Consider the following 15,557-nt stretch of genomic DNA (forward strand, 5'->3'; position numbering starts at 1 on the left):
CATGCCACTGCACTCTAGCCTGGGCGACACAGTGAGACTCTGTCTCACACACACACACACACACACACACACAAGAAATGCAATCGGGAGTACCTTTCTTATTCTTTAGTATCAGGTTGATTTTGCACACAAGCGCACTCCATTTAACAAAAAAATGAAAGGCCAAAGAATCGTGAAGTATTTTCAGGTAATAGTTCTCTCCATCAACTCCCATTATTGGTAAGAATTTATAGACAATACATGAATCCATTTTGCACCATTAAATGCTACAAGCAGCCGGGCGCAGTGGCTCACGCCTGTAATCCCAGCACTTTGGGAGGCCAAGGTGGGCGGATCACAAGGTCTGGAGTTCGAGACCAGCCTGGCCAACATGGTGAAACCCTGTCTCTACTAAAAATACAAAATTTAGTCAGGTGTGGTGGCGGGCACCTGTAACCCCAGGTTCTTGGGAGGCTGAGGCAGGAGAATCACTTGAAACCAGAAGGCGGGGGTTGCAGTGAGCCAAGATCGTGCCACTACACTCCAGCCTGGTCAACAAGAGTGAAACTCTGTCTAAAAAACAAACAAAAAAAATCTTTAAAGGGTTAAGAGGCCAGGCATGCAGCTCAGGCTTGTAATCCTAGCACTTTAGGAGGCCGAGGCAGGAGGACTGCTTGAGTTCAGGAGTTCAAGACCAGCCTGGGCAATAGAGTGAGACTCTGTTTCTACAAAAGAAATTTTTTTCTTTAATTAGCTGGGCACAGTGGTGCATCCCTGTAGTTCCAGCTACTCTGGAGGCTGAGATAGGAGGATCGCTTGAGCCTGGGAGGTCGAAGCTGCAGTGAGCCATGATTGTACCACTGCACTCCAGCCTAGGCAACACAGCAAGACCCCCTCATCTCAAAAAAAACAAAAAAAAAAAAGCGTTAAGAATTCCCTGATTCTGCCAGAAATGGTTGCTCACACCTGTAATCCCAGCACTTTGGGAGGCTGAGAGGGAAGATCACTTGAGGCCAGGAGTTCAAGACAGGCATGGGCAAGACCAGCATGGGCAACATAGTGAAACCCTGTCTCTAAAAACAAAAAAAAAAATTAATTAAAATTTTAAAATAAATAGGCCAGGCGCGGTGACTCATGCCTGTAATCCCAGCACTTTGGGAGGTTGAGGCAGGTGGATCACGAGATCAGGAGATCGAGACCATACTGGCTAACACAGTGAAACCCCGTCTGTACTAAAAACACACACACACACAAATTTAGCCAGGTGTGGTGGTGTGCACTTGTAGTCCCAGCTACTCGGGAGGCTGAGGCAGGAGAATTACTTGAACCTGAGAGGTGAATGTTGCAGTGAGCCGAGATCATGCCACTGAACTCCAGTCTGGGCAGCAGAGCGAGACTTCATCTCAAAAAAATAAATAGGAATTCCTTGATTCAACAGAAATTCAGAGCCTGTTATATTGCAATGAAGTGATCAGTTATGAGGCACTAAGAGTTATTCAACTAGTTTCCCAACTTCAAGTAGCAACAGGTGAGATAAAACATGCACATACTGTACATTGCAATAACGCAAAGTATAAAGTACAAACAGTCAAAGGAGAAACCATTTCTAGGTTTGGTGAGTAGAAAAGTTTTATAGAGAAGAGAGAATTTGGCTAGACCTTGAAGACTGAGGTTGTCGGGTTTTTTGGAAGGGGAGAAGAGGAAGGTTGTTTTAATAAATATTGTACATGCTAAAATGGATTTTTCTCTTGCTGAGGGAATGACACTACCTCCCTTACTCTACAAGGTCCTGTCGGAGTTGTTGATTACAGTGTACCCATCAACACCCCTCCATTTCCCCCCCATATACGAACAATGCCTACACTCACTGGCTCCCCATATACCTAGTACTACCTACACACACACACACACCCCTACCTGCATGCACACACACAACAGATGGGCAGACAGTGAGAATGTATCCAAGGCCAGCCCAAATCTCCACCTCTGATACGGTGATTGTAATGCAGGGCAGGTAAGCCCCAGAACTGGGGCTTAGCCCAGGACGGTGCTTGGCTTCATCCAGGAAAAAATTCAAGGGTCAGCCAGTGGTGTGTTAGCAACTTTTATTGAAGCAGCAGTGTAAAGCATCGGCAGAGGTACTGCCCCTTGCAGAGCAGGGCTACCCCATAGGCAGTATGCCCAGAGTAGCAGCTCAGAAGCAGTTCTGTGGTCATATTTATACCCAATTTTAATTATATACAAATTAAGAGGCAGATTATGCAGAAATTTCTAGGAAAAGGGTGGAAACTTCCAGGACACTGTCGTGAACAGGGACGCTAACTTCTGGGTGTTGCCGTGGCAATGGTAAACTGACATGGCACATTAGTAGGCGTGACTTACGGAAAGCTGATTCCACTCTGTCCCTGTTTTAGCTAGTCCTCAATTTGGTCCAGTGTCTGAGCCCCACCTCCAGAGTTGAGTCCCACCTCCTACCTCAACTGGTTCAAGGTAGTGTGTAACACAGGCAGAACCAAATTTCTCTCAAAACTGATACAAGCATATAGAAAAACTCTCTTCCTTTGGACTCATGAGATTTTGGCTTGGAGTTGAGAACTGCCATCTTGTTACACTGAAATGGCCTACGTGAGAGATAAATTGAATCTAAAGGACAACAGAGACAAGCGGTGAACTCCTAGATTGAGTCATATTTAGATGGACTTTAGGCCAGGTGCTGTGGCTCACACCTGTAATCCCAGCACGTTGGGAGGCCAAGGCAGGTGGATCACCTGAGGTCAGGCATTTGAGACCAGCCTGGCCAACATTGTGAAACCCTGTCTCTACTAAAAATACAAAAAGTAGCTGGGCATGGTGGTGCATGCCTGTAATCCCAGCTGCTCGGGAGGCTGAGGCAGGAGAGTTGCTTGAACCCAGGAGGCGGAGGTTGCAGTGAGCTGAGATCATGCCACCGCACTCCAGCCTGGGTGACAGATCAAGACTCCATCTCAAAAAAAAAAAAAAAATTAGATGGACTTTCCAGTTAGGTTGAGTCAACTGAGTCTTTCAGAGACTTCAAAATGGTTCTAAGTATGAACCAAAGTCTAGCCTAAGCATGTAGAAGGCAAGTAGCCAAGTGACCACTTCAATATAATTTCTGATAATCCCTAATTCAGTGAGTGACCAATGATCACACAGGCTACCTTCACATCTGCAATCCTGTTTGCAGGTAACATAGTAAAATAGCAGGACTCACTACTAACCAAATGTGGCTTGCTGACAAAATGGTTAAGACCATGTTAATACAGTAACCAAACTGTTGTGCCTACAGAAGGCAAGAATTTCTTACATAATTGCTATACATATATATCTTCTAAATTGTAAAGAAAATACTAAAGTCAGCATGCATGCAATGAAAGTAAAAATGCAAATAGAAACTCAGATGTTCTTATATCAAAGGCTAATCACATTGCTTCTAGATCTGAAGTGTATGAACCAAATTTTTAAAGAAATGGTACGAAGCCAAAAGTACAAACAACATCAGAAATAATACACATAAATGAGAGCAAAAACTCTAAATCTGCTTTGAAAAATCATCAGAACATATCTTCTTCAAGCAGTATGTGAAACTTCAGTTTGAGAGACCATTTTGTAAAACAGCCTTCCAAATCTTCAAGTCCAAAAGTTGAAGAGAAGTCTGTCTTTTCAGTTACTACTGGAGAGGAAGAAAAGCCTAATAACTCAGTGACATCAACTGTACTGGTATTACAGTAGAGCTAGCCAAAAAGTATCTTTGAAATGAGCATCTACTTAGTATCATAGAAGTGCAGAACAGTGACTAGAGAAAAAAATCTAGGAACTAACTCTGATGAGAAATTATTGTTCCTGCATAGTAGCCAACTTTTTTTTTTTTTGAGACGGAGTCTGGCTCTGTCGCCCAGGCTGGAGTGCATCCATAAAATTCTGAATTCCAAAACATACCCTGCCCCAAGGGTTTAAGAAAGGGATTGTGGACTTTTATTACTTTTAAAAGTAAACTATAAATAAGTAATAAAAGTCCACAATCCCTTTCTTAAACCCTTGGGACAGGGTATGTTTTGGAATTCAGAATTTTATGGATTTTAGGAAGGTAACACTGCACTATATATTTTGTAGAACACCCAGGAGGAATTCATGTGGCATGTCATTAACAGCCTAATATTTCCATAGCAAAGCATATACATTTGTGTCAGACAAATAAATACTACTGACACCTTTACATCAGTTCAAATTTTGCTGCCAAATTAATTCATCTCAAACTTTTTAAAAAACTTCCAGCTTCCAGAGCTTTGGGATTTCAGAAATATAGCTTAAAAGATTATAGCCTATAATAAAGTCATAATAATTATGTTACCAAGTTTCAGATGTATTTGGTATCCCAGAGGTCCATTCTGTAAAGGTGATATTTAGCCACTCAGCACTTGGCCACTTATATATTCAGTGTACTTCAAGTCTCTCCAACTTAAAAGCAAGATTCCTAATATGTTCAGTGTAGAAACATTGGAAAATACAAGTTTTTTTTTAAACCTCATAATTCTTCCACCTAAAGATGCCCACTATTAAATTTGGAGTGTCTAAATTTTCAGTCTTTCTATAATAGATACATTAATATAATTAGCAAGAAAATCTCTGTAGTTTTAGTTTATATTTTTGTTTCCATCTTACTAGATACATATAATGCCCTTTCAAGCTGAGAACTGGTCTTTCTTAAATTTTGGTAAATTCTCAGCCATCAGCTCTTCCAACCTGGCTTCTCCACCATTCACATTATTTCCTCTTTTTGGAACTCCCAGTTAGATGTAAGTTGGTGCCTCTCAATTTATGGAGTTGCGCTGTTGCCCAGGCTGGAGTGCAATGGCACGATCTCGGCTCACCCCAACCTCCACTTCCCAGGTTCAAGAGATTCTCCTGCTTCAGCCTCCTGAGTAGCTGGGATTATAGGCATGGACCACCACATCCAGCTAATTTTGTATTTTTTTTTTTTTTTTTTAGTAAAGATGGAGTTTCTCCATGTTGGTCAGGCTGGTCTCAAACTCCCAACCTCAGGTGATCTGCCCGCCTTGGCCACCCAAAGTGCTGGGATTACCGGCATAAGCCATCATGCCCGGCTCATATTTGTTAATTCCTATTTATTTCTCTGTGATACATCTGGGTACTTTCTTCCAATTCATTAATTTTCCCTTCAAATTTGTCTGGTCTAGAGTTCAACTGACCTATTTTTTTTTAATTTCAATAATTCCATTTTTTCTTTAATATAGCCATCTATTTCATATCTACCTATTTTTGATTCATGTTTTTTATGACCATTATTTCTTTTATCTTTTTTAAGGATCTTTAAAATACTTACAATTGTTTTGAAATTACCCATATTTCCATCAGATTTTTTGTGAATTTATCTCTTGGTAACTGTGTTAATTTTCTAAGTAATGGTCTTCCTCGTGTGTTTATAGGCTCAGACTTTCCCTCTTTTCCCAGGGGTTCTGTGATAGGCCACCCCTCTTCCAGAGTCTACAACCTCCAAGCTTGGTGCTCTTGTACTAGCTGATAGTGGGGAAACCACAGTTCCTGACTCTGAGCCATCTGGCAGCTCAGCCACTTCTGTATCTTCACTCCAGGTCCACAGCTTTTTAAAGCAACAGCCAAGAGCAGATGTTTTCAGCCCTCTTTCATCCAGTCGCAGCCCAGCTTCAGTTTCATACAGAGCATCTGACCCCAGGTCCCCTACATGTTATTTCTACTAGCTCCTGAACCCAGAGTCTAACTGCATGTTTCTTTTCTGTTCTTGGTCCCTGGAGATGTTTATCTTGTTCTTGAGTATATCTATATCTTTTCCTTTCCTTTTTAAATTTTTAATTGCTGCGTTTCCCTCTCAACATCCTTATGAGGTTCGTACTATTACTATACCCATTTTACAGGTGAGAAAAGAGGTATGGGGCAAGTAGCCAATCTTCCCGAGATCACTAGCTAATAAGGATCAAGGGTCAAACCAGATAGCTGATGCCAGAGACCATGCTCTTAACCACTGCTCTACTGGGATCCATTCTGACCAGAATGCTCTTTAAAATTTTGATACTTTTTTCCCCCACCTAACTGTAAACACTTTGGACACAGGAAAGATATTTTGTTTTCTTTTTTTGAGACAGAGTCTTGCTGTTACCCAGGCTGGAATGTAGTAGTGCCAGTGCCTCAGCTTCCAGAGTGGTTGGGACTACAGGAACCTGCTGCCATGCCTGGCTAAGTTTATTTTTGTAGAGCTAGGGTCTCACTATGTTGCCCAGGCCAGTCTAGAACTCCTGGCCTCAAGCAATCCTCCCACCTTGGCCTCCCAAAGTGCTGGGATTACAGGCATGAGCCACCCCATGTGGCCAGGATTTTAATTGATGGAAGTAAAGCAAAGACATATTCCAGGTAAAAAAGCAGCACATCAGCCTCATGTTTTATTTGAGGCTGAATATTCAGTCTAGGCCTGTACCCAAAATAAGAAACATAGTCTTCAGTGCCCCTTGTTTTCCTAAGGCCCTTCCCACTTTCCCTGAGTTTCAAGCACTTCCATGCTTGTCCCTGGATACCCAGAACCATCCATGCAAGCTTTCCTCTGGCTCTCTCTACCACCCTCACACTGCCCTAGTATATATTGCCCAGGAAAGGATCTTATTAAGGCATTCATACTAAGTGCATTAGGGGACTTTTGTTTTCCATTCCTTCATAGCCCAAAGCCTTAATCTTAAAGGATTAAATTTGCAAATGTAAGTAAAAGGCATGCAATATCATCCAAAAATAACCAAACTCTTTCAATAGTAGATTATCATGATGAAAAAAGAAAATAGTAGCCAAGCTCAATTTTAGGCTGCATTATTAAAAGTATAGGGTCGCCGGGCACGGTGGCTCACCCCTGTAATCCAGCACTTTGGGAGGCTGAGGCGGGTGGATCACGAGGTCAGGCGATCAAGACCATCCTGGCTAACACGTCTCTACTAAACCCCGTCTCTACTAAAAACACAAAAAATTGGCCGGGCGTGATGGCAGGCGCCTGTAGTCCCAGCTACTCAGAGGCTGAGGCAGGAGAATGGCATGAACCCGGGAAGCGGAGCTTGCAGTGAGCCGAGACCGTGCCACTGCACTCCAGCCTGGGTGACAGAGCGAGACTCTGTCTCAAAAACAAACAAACAAACAAACAAAAAATATATATATAGGGTCTAGAAAAATGAAAGTTATCAGTGCCACTCTATGCAATAAACATTAATTAAGGCCAGGCTTGGTGGCTAACACGTGTAATCCCAGCACTTTGGGAAGCCAAGGAATCCTCCTGCCTCAGCCTCCTGTGTAGCTGGGACCACAGGCATATGCCACCATGTCCAGCTAGTTTTTGTTTCGTTTTTTTTAAAGATTCGAGGGTCTCATTTTGTTGCCCAGACTGGTCTCGAACTTCTGGGTTCAAGCAAACCTCCCACCTTGGCCTCCCAAACTGCTGGAATGTAGGTGTGAGCCACCATGCCCAGCTCCTAGGTTTAATTTTAGAACACAGGGTCCATAGTGAGGTAGGAGATAGAGGAAAATAATAAAAGGGGTCCATGGAAGTGAAATAGTTAGGAAGCAATATTTGAGAAAAGCTCAGTATTTGCTGATTAGAGAACTGTAGTTTGTTTCCTTTTTAGTACTATTAAAAGTCATGATCCTTAATAATCCTTAATTGCTAATGTCAGATGGAGTAATGACGTGGGCTTTCAGGATTCAACGTTTCCTAACATCAACTTCAGAGTTTACAAATATTTGCCGTGATGAATAAGTAGAGCTGTGCCTAAAGAAAAGTAGGCAGAACTTGAGGCTGAAGGTAAAGAGACTGCTTAGGAAGTCAAAACAAAATCTAAGCAAAAGATAAAGTCTAAACGTAAGTTGTGGCAGCAGGAATGGAAAAGGAAAGACATTATAATGTGGATGTAAAATGAATCAAATATCTAGGTCTCAAACTTTGGAGTAAAGGAGGTTACTGGTACCATTAACAGATGCAGGAAATATGGAAAAATGCACAGATTCAGGATAACAGATAATTTAGTTTGGTATATATGACTTTGAAATGTCAGAAAGTCACTCAGAAGCACATACTCAGCAGACAGTTAAAATTAAGGTCTGGGAAGGCCGGGCACGGTGGCTCACACTTGTAATCCCAACACTTTGGGAGGCCGAGGCAGGCGGATCGCTTGAGGTCAGAAGTTCAAGACCAGCCTAGCCAACATGGCAAAATCCCATCTCTACTAAAAATACAAAAATTAGCCAGGCAGAGTGGTGTACGCCTGTAATCCCAGCTACTTGGGAGGCGGAGGCAGCAGAATTGCTTGAACCCAGGAGGCGGAGGTTGCAGTGAGCCGAGATGGTGCCACTGCACTCCAACCTGTGCGCCAGAGTGAGACTCCAACTCAAAAATATATACAAAATTAAATTAAATTAAGATCTGAGAACTGAGAGGCACAGAGATAGAAAGGACACATGTGAGAGTGTCTAATACAAAGCCTGGACCCCATACATCTCTGCTTCAGTCAGACTATCTGCACTTCCCCAACAGAGGCATCTCTCTCCCAGTTCTGCCACCAAACAAACTTTCCTATAAGGCAGATACCCTACTTCACAGATACCCTACAGTCACAGATGACTGGTTAACTCCTAGTCATCTTTAAGAATGCTCAGGTGTCATTTTCCCAAACCCCACTTATTTCCCACCAAGAGGATGGTACCTGTGCCTTACCTCTCTCTATATATATATATATATCCAGTTTTTAACACCATGTCTAAAATAGCATGTACTTGAAAGACAAACTGAAGGAAAAGACTTGGCACGTGCTCAACAAGCCTTGGAAGGCACTGTAGCCTCTTAAGAGGCGATCGCTAAAGAAATGAACTTGGATGAGATTTCCAAAGGAGAGAAAAGAAAACTAAGTTGTCTTAAATATAAGTGATCATCATGGAACACCTTCATCTAGGGAGCAGTTCCCAAAAATGTTTTTCCACTTCTTTCATCACAAAATACCTCGTCTGTAACACAGGAATCATTGCTCCTACCTCATAGGTCACTGGGAGGGTTAAAAGAGATAACATATATAGAGCACATAGTATAATGTCTAGCACTCAATTAACGTTCCCTTCTTTCCCCTAATCCCACGTGAAAACATGTTAGAGCCTGATTCTTTCTTTATAAGCAACTGTTATATGCTGAAAAGCAACCGAGCCTAGAAAAATAATAGATATTTGAGAAAGGCAGACTAGTCTTGTCAGATGCTCCCTCTAGAACAGATTTCTCAACCTCAACACCGTTGACATATTTGGCCAGATAATTCTTTGTTGTGGGGGTTGTCCTATGTTGGATGTTTAGCAGCATCCCTGAATTCCATCCACTAGGTGCCAATAGCTCTCCCTACCAAAAATATCTTTCTAGACCATGCCAAATGTCCCCTGGAGGGCAAAATTTCCCCTGGAGGGCAAAATTTCCCCTGGTGGAGAATTATTGTCCCAGAGCTGACCAAATTCTCACAAATCCCTAAATCTAAATATTTTTCCTGACATCTACAAATATATCTCATTATTTGTTCCCACTGATGCTGCACATTAAATTATGCTAAGTCTTTATAATCCATTCTCCTTAACCAAAACCAGTAGCAATCCCCTAACTGTCAAGCAAGTCATCATAAATTAATTCAGTGTAAATACTGAATGCATTGTCACACTTTGAGTCTGAAAGCAAATTAATATAATAAAAGTAATAATAGCCGATCCTAAAATGTCTCCCCACAAAATTAGAGATTTGTCCCAGTACTCAAGTGTCTAATCTTTTAACTTCATGTCTACAGGTGGCACTAAGTTCATATTGTATAAAGTGAATTTTAGTTGCCTAAGGAATGCTCTCACCACAGCCTCACAAAGCACCAGGACTGCAGGTATAAGAAAACATGCTCAGCTAGTTCTTATTTCTGTTCCTGTACTAATTGTTTTATTTGGGCTTCAATATCTTCAATTGTAAAACACGCATAATTCTTGCCTTCCTTTGATCACAGAACTGTCCAACAAGATAATAAATAGGAAAACACAGTGAAAATGGATCAGCATTATATATAATTATTTTTATTAAGGAAAAATCTAAGGAAATCTAAGGGTTATATGTTCAGTAGGATGGTAGGGAAAAGTTGCATCTGTCTTCCAGTTTGGCGAAGGAGGTGCCTTATAAGGAAATACTCTAATAAAGGGCAGAGTAGGGAAAGCACATGCCTTGAACTCAGGTAGGTCTGATTCAAAAGCCGTTGCTTTTTATTCTGCATATATGGAATATTTAAAATAAAAATAGAATATCCTGAGGGTTTTTATTTTAAAGTTTATGTTCTTGGTATAAGGTAGGCACACTAACCCTTTGAGGGTAGTAGGAATACATTAAAGGCACTGGCAAGGATTTGTTCACCCTCCATTCAAAGCAGCATGAACACACCACCAGGCCCCTAAGTGTCCTTTTCTTTTCAATTGTGAGTGATTCCTTCCTTTGGAGGTGAAGAGTGATACTGGAAGAAATGGGATATGTCCTGTTTAATCAGGAGTGTCCCAATAGTTTTAAGTCAGTTTGATATGTCTATTTTAAGATGGAAAAAAAAATCGCTGCCTTTCAACGAACATTTCCAAATCATCAAAGACTGCCTGCTTCACTTTATACTTATTAGGAAGGGATATTTTAACAAACGACTCTTCGTAACTAAAAGTTGCAACATCAATCACATGTGAGGCAGGTGTTAGGGGCAGCACTGTCCCCGTTGCTGCCAAAAAGTGTAAATAAAAAAGAAAAATCAACCTTTCCTATCCATTCATCCAAATGCTGCCCCTGCAAAGCATCGGAGGGGTCTGGGTCCCTGGTAGAGGGTCCTCAAAGGTACGGGCTTTCAGAATGTGTACGAAAAGGAAGGTCAACGTGCCCTTCCGCAACACTCTGAAAAATCCCCAAGAATTCTGACTTTGCCCCAGTGTAGAGCAGTTGCCGAGCCTCTTTCCCGCCATCCCCCGGGAAGAGAAGGCGGCCGCCTATAGACGCTGCTCCGGTCCGGCCCTCCGGGGTCGCACCAGCCCAGCCTGGGCTTGCTCGCAGGTGGCGCGGTCAGCCGGCTCGGTCCCCTTGCCGGCCACGACTGGCGAAGGGCTGCTGGAGCCGGAGCTGCACCAGACAGGCGGCGACTCAGCCAAACTGAGAGAACGTCTGGCAAGGGGTCGCGGCCAAGCGGGCAGCTGGGGGAGGTCCTGCGTGTTCGCCCCAAGCTGGCAGTGAGAGACACCACCCAGCGTCGGGGCCGTGCAACCCCACGTGGGCCCTGGCTTGCTTGCAGCGCCGTCACCCTCCTCCCCAAGTCCGGCAGCGCTCACCTCAGCGCTTGCGGCGCCTCCACCTTCAGCTTTTTGGGCTTCGGCTCCTCCTCAGCAGCTGCCATCTTCGCGCTCCCACCCCACTTTGGCTCTACAGCCCACCTCTGCCAGCCACTCTCTGGCCCCGCCCCCTCTTCGCATCGCCGCTTTCTCTTCTCCAAATCCCGCCCCTCCAGACTCCGCCCATTCTGTGCCGCTGTCATCCACAATCATTGGCTCTATCTCTCGGCACCAACAGCGAATGCCCCGCCCATTCCTGACCCCGCCTCCCCTACCATGAGGGACCCCAGACTGCGTTAGGCAGCAGATGACCGCCTGAATCTAGATGGAGAGAAACCCACCATTTTTCTAGGCCCTGGATGATGTAGAAGATTTAGATACTAAGCCTCAAGAGACCTCTTTCCTCTCATTTACCGTCTTCCTGCATATTTAAAATTTCTAATACGGTAGACAGAGTCGGTGTCTTTGAAGCTGTTAATCAGGCAATTTCCTGGGCACTCCAGCTGCGGGTCCTCGCGGCCTTCTCGGCTTCTCCAGCTTCGGTCGGAGAGGACCCGGCGCCGAATCACTGACTGGCGCAGGTGTTGGGGTGAGTGTGAGGGGCGGGAAATCTGTGGACTGGGGACAGCTCCAAAACCCGGGCGTAGGCTGAATAGCTGGGGCCCCTGACTCCGATCTGGGCTCTAGGAGCGTCTTTGGTGCTGTTGGCCCGGGCCTCGCTTCCCCCCCAACTCCCGGCCTTCCGGGCTTTCTCGCCAGCAAGGCCGGAAGGGAGCGGTCCACCTGCAGCCCAGTGTTCTCAGGCGCCTGAGCCCCGGAGGTCAAGCTTACTGGGTTCCCCCTCTATAGTGAGCTGGAGTACAGACGGCAGGAATCTCAGTCCCAGGTTTCTGCTTTGGAGGACAAAACCCCAAACGGACCTGAGCGGACGTCCTGTTAGCGGGTGGTGCCTGGAAGAGCCTGGGGTGAGGAATGCAGTGAGAAGGGTGTTGCAGTTCTTCAGGAGAGAGGTAACGGGGTTCTAAGCGGAGCAGGTGGCAGTGAGTGTGGAAGAGTGACGGGCGATGTGGCTGTTTGTATTTGGTAGATTTGTTTGAACCTGAAGCTTACAGCCTTATGTGATTAAGAAGATGGTGCCAGTGACAGGAGGAGGTATTTTATGGAGTTTGAGTTTTATCGAATTTGAAACAGTGGTTTACATGGAGATTGTAGAAAGACTTTAAAAAAAAATTGTGAGAATTAAGCCCGAAAGACTTTCAAGGTGAGACCCAAAACAGATGAAGTTTCATATAAAAGGGTAAGAAGTATTTTTGTTTAGGAGAAAGTTATCAATGACATAAAATGCTGCAATGGTCAGAGGAGGAAGCTGAAGTCAGAATAGGTCGTTGGATTTTATAATTAGAAAGTCATTGAGCTGTTTGAGAGAGATGCTTTAATAGTAACTGAGGAAAGACTGCAAGTGTAGACTAATCCTTCATCATTTGGGGCATGAAGCAAGATTATTGAGAGTGGCAAGGTGGGGGAAAGTTTGGGGTTTGTTTTAAAGAATACAAGATATCTATTTGGGGGCAGGAAGCAAGCAACTATTTGAAGATTCAAGAAAAAGTCTTGTCTCCCAGAAGAGAAGGAAAGGAATGGGATCAAGTTACAAGTGAAAGGATTAATTTGGGAAAGACAGAGGGACACTTTCAATTGACACTATAGGAGAAGTGAAGTGAATGAGGTTAATGAAGAATTAACTTACGAATCTTGGCCAGGCGCGGTGGCTCACGCCTGTAATCTCAGCATTTTGGGAGGCTGAGGCAGGCGGATCACAAAGTCAGGAGTTCGAGACCAACCTGGCCAACATAGTGAAACCCTGTCTCTACTAAAAATACAAAAATTAGCCAGGTGTGGTGGTACACGCCTGTAGCCCCAGCTACTTGGTAGGCTGAGGCAGGAGAATCCCTTGAACCCGGGAGGCGGAAGTTGCAGTAAGCTGAGACCTCACCACTGCACTCCACCCTGAGCGACAGAGCGAGACTCTGCCTCGGAAAAAAAAAAAAAAAAACCTTACGTATCTTTAGGAAAGCTCTCTTTGCAACAAGATTATATTTTCTTACTTAATCTTATGATTTTTATTTCTAACCATTTAATATAATATACGGCCAGGCACGGTAGGGCTCATGCCTGTAATCCCAGCACTTTGGGAGGCTGAGGTGGGTGGATCACGAGGTCAAGAGATCGAGACCATCCTGGCAAACATGAAGAAACCCCGTCACTACTAAAAATACAAAAATTATCTGGGCGTGTTGGCACGTGCCTGTAGTCCCAGCTACTCGGGAGGTTGAGGCAGGAGAATCGCTTGAACCCAGGAAGCGGAGGTTGTGGTAAGCTGAGATCACGCCACTGCACTCCAGCCTGGCAATAGAGTAAGACTCCGTCTCAAAAAAAAAAAAAAACAAACCAATATACTATGGGCAGATAGAGTGCGGTGGCTCACGCCTGTAATCCTAGCACTTTGGGTGGGTGAGGCGGGAAAATCACTTGAGGCCAGGAGCTGGAAATCAGCCTGGGCAACATAGCGAGACTGCATCTCTACAAAAAATTTAAACATTAGCTAGGCTTTGTGGCACGTGGTTGTAGTCCTAGCTACTCAGGAGGTAGAGGCAGAATGAGGCAGAAGGATCACTTGAGCCCAGGAGTTCAAAGTTATAGTGAGCTATGATTGGTCCACTGCACGTCAGCCTGGGCAACAAAGCAAGACCCTATCTCTTAAAAAAAAATACATATACACATATGCTATGGGAGTTCTTTGCAGATTTAAATATTTTTAAGTAGCTCAGTACTATGTCAATTCATGAGTAGCACATGGTATTTACAGAGAAGAGGACTTCTCTCTCCCTTTGGAAATGACCTCTCTCCCATTACACAGAGAAGGAGAGACATCATCTGCCTGCAGTCAAGTCTACAAACCTTCCCTTCAATCTGAAGAGTAGAAAGTGTTCCTTCTCCTTAGAGAAGGCAAACCCTTTGACCTAGTCTCTCAGTAGCATCCTCTCCTGCTGTGTCAGGGTCCTCTTTCCGTTTTTCCCTCTCTCCTATGTCAGCTTTCCCCCCTCTATTCACACCTTTCCTTCAGCATTTGAATGTATTCTTCCTTCACTTTATGAACTGCTGCATTTATTTTCCTGTCTTTTCATCCTCTTCACAGCTAGACTTCTTGAATCTACTCTACATATCTCTATTTTTTTACACTTCTTGCTATTTATTTCCCAGCCCACTGCAATGTCTTATTTCTAGCATTCCACTGAACTACCACCAAAACTATTTTTTTTTTTTTTTTTTTTTGAGGTGGAGTCTTGCTCTTGTCGCCCAGGCTGGAGTGCAATGGCACAATCTTGGCTCACTGCAACCTCCGCCTCCAGAGTTCAAGTGATTCTCCTGTCTCAGCCTCCTGAGTAGCTGGAATTACAGGCGCCTACCACCACGCCCAGCTAACTTTTGTATTTTTAGTAGAGACAGGGTTTCGCCATCTTGGCCAGGCTGGTCTCGAACTCCTGACCTCGTGATCTGCCCGCCTCAGCCTCCCAAAGTGCTGGGATTACAGGCGTGAGCCACTGCACCCAGCCCACCAAAACTACCTTTACCAAGATCACCAATGTCCTCTGTGTGTTAAATCATGCATTCTCAAAGCAGATAAAAACTGCTTCTTGCGAGGTGAAAAAAATATATATACTCTTTTTGTGTGTAAAGCACAAATACAGTACATAAACAGAGGATATTCTGTGGTATTAAAATTTTATGGTGATATTAATTAGCTTCATTTAATTATTCCACATTTCATAAATCATAACATCTGGTACCCCTAAATATATACAACTATAATTTGTCAATTTACAGTTGAAAAAGAAAGAATAATAAAAAGTTTTATGGGTGAGGAATTTGATTGGCAGGGTGGTGAGAAGATGGAGTCTAAAAGGGCTCCTTAGCAGGCATTAAGGAAAAGAAAGTTTAAAAAACACTCTTAAATCAACAGACGTTTTCAATTCTTTTTTGTCGTTGTTGAGATGGAGTCTCGCTCTGTCATCCAGGCTAGAGTGCAGTGGCGCCATCTCGGCTCACTGCAGCCTCCACCTCCCGGGTTCAAGCGATTCTCCTGCCTCAGCCTCCAGAGCAGCCGGGATTACAGGCACCCA

At 43.9% G+C, this 15,557-nt stretch overlaps 2 protein-coding genes across 8 annotated transcripts in view; one reads left to right on the forward strand and one right to left on the reverse strand.

The window, feature by feature from the left end:
- Positions 1-11,626, reverse strand: part of ADK (adenosine kinase) — a 560,128-nt gene extending 548,502 nt beyond the window's left edge. The window contains exon 1 of one of the 2 annotated variants that reach the window (XM_004049615.4): positions 11,380-11,626. In XM_004049615.4, the coding sequence (XP_004049663.2) occupies positions 11,380-11,582 (203 nt within the window). In that variant the 5' untranslated portion in view covers positions 11,583-11,626. The remainder of the gene's footprint in view (positions 1-11,379) is intronic. The other variant, XM_055353393.2, reaches the window with a different exon arrangement.
- A 1-nt stretch (position 11,627) lies between these two features.
- Positions 11,628-15,557, forward strand: part of AP3M1 (adaptor related protein complex 3 subunit mu 1) — a 29,197-nt gene continuing 25,267 nt past the window's right edge. Inside the window, exons 1-2 of one of the 6 annotated variants that reach the window (XM_031015615.3) lie at positions 11,719-11,968; positions 12,229-12,389. The gene's annotated coding sequence lies outside the window, so the exon portion shown is untranslated. Of the gene's footprint in view, positions 11,969-12,228; positions 12,390-15,557 lie in introns of all 6 variants that reach the window. The other 5 variants (XM_055353386.2, XM_055353385.2, XM_004049618.5 and 2 more) reach the window with 5 other exon arrangements.

Source organism: Gorilla gorilla, chromosome 8 (genome assembly GCF_029281585.2).
Source record: "Gorilla gorilla gorilla isolate KB3781 chromosome 8, NHGRI_mGorGor1-v2.1_pri, whole genome shotgun sequence".
Taxonomy (NCBI): Eukaryota; Metazoa; Chordata; class Mammalia; order Primates; family Hominidae; genus Gorilla; species Gorilla gorilla.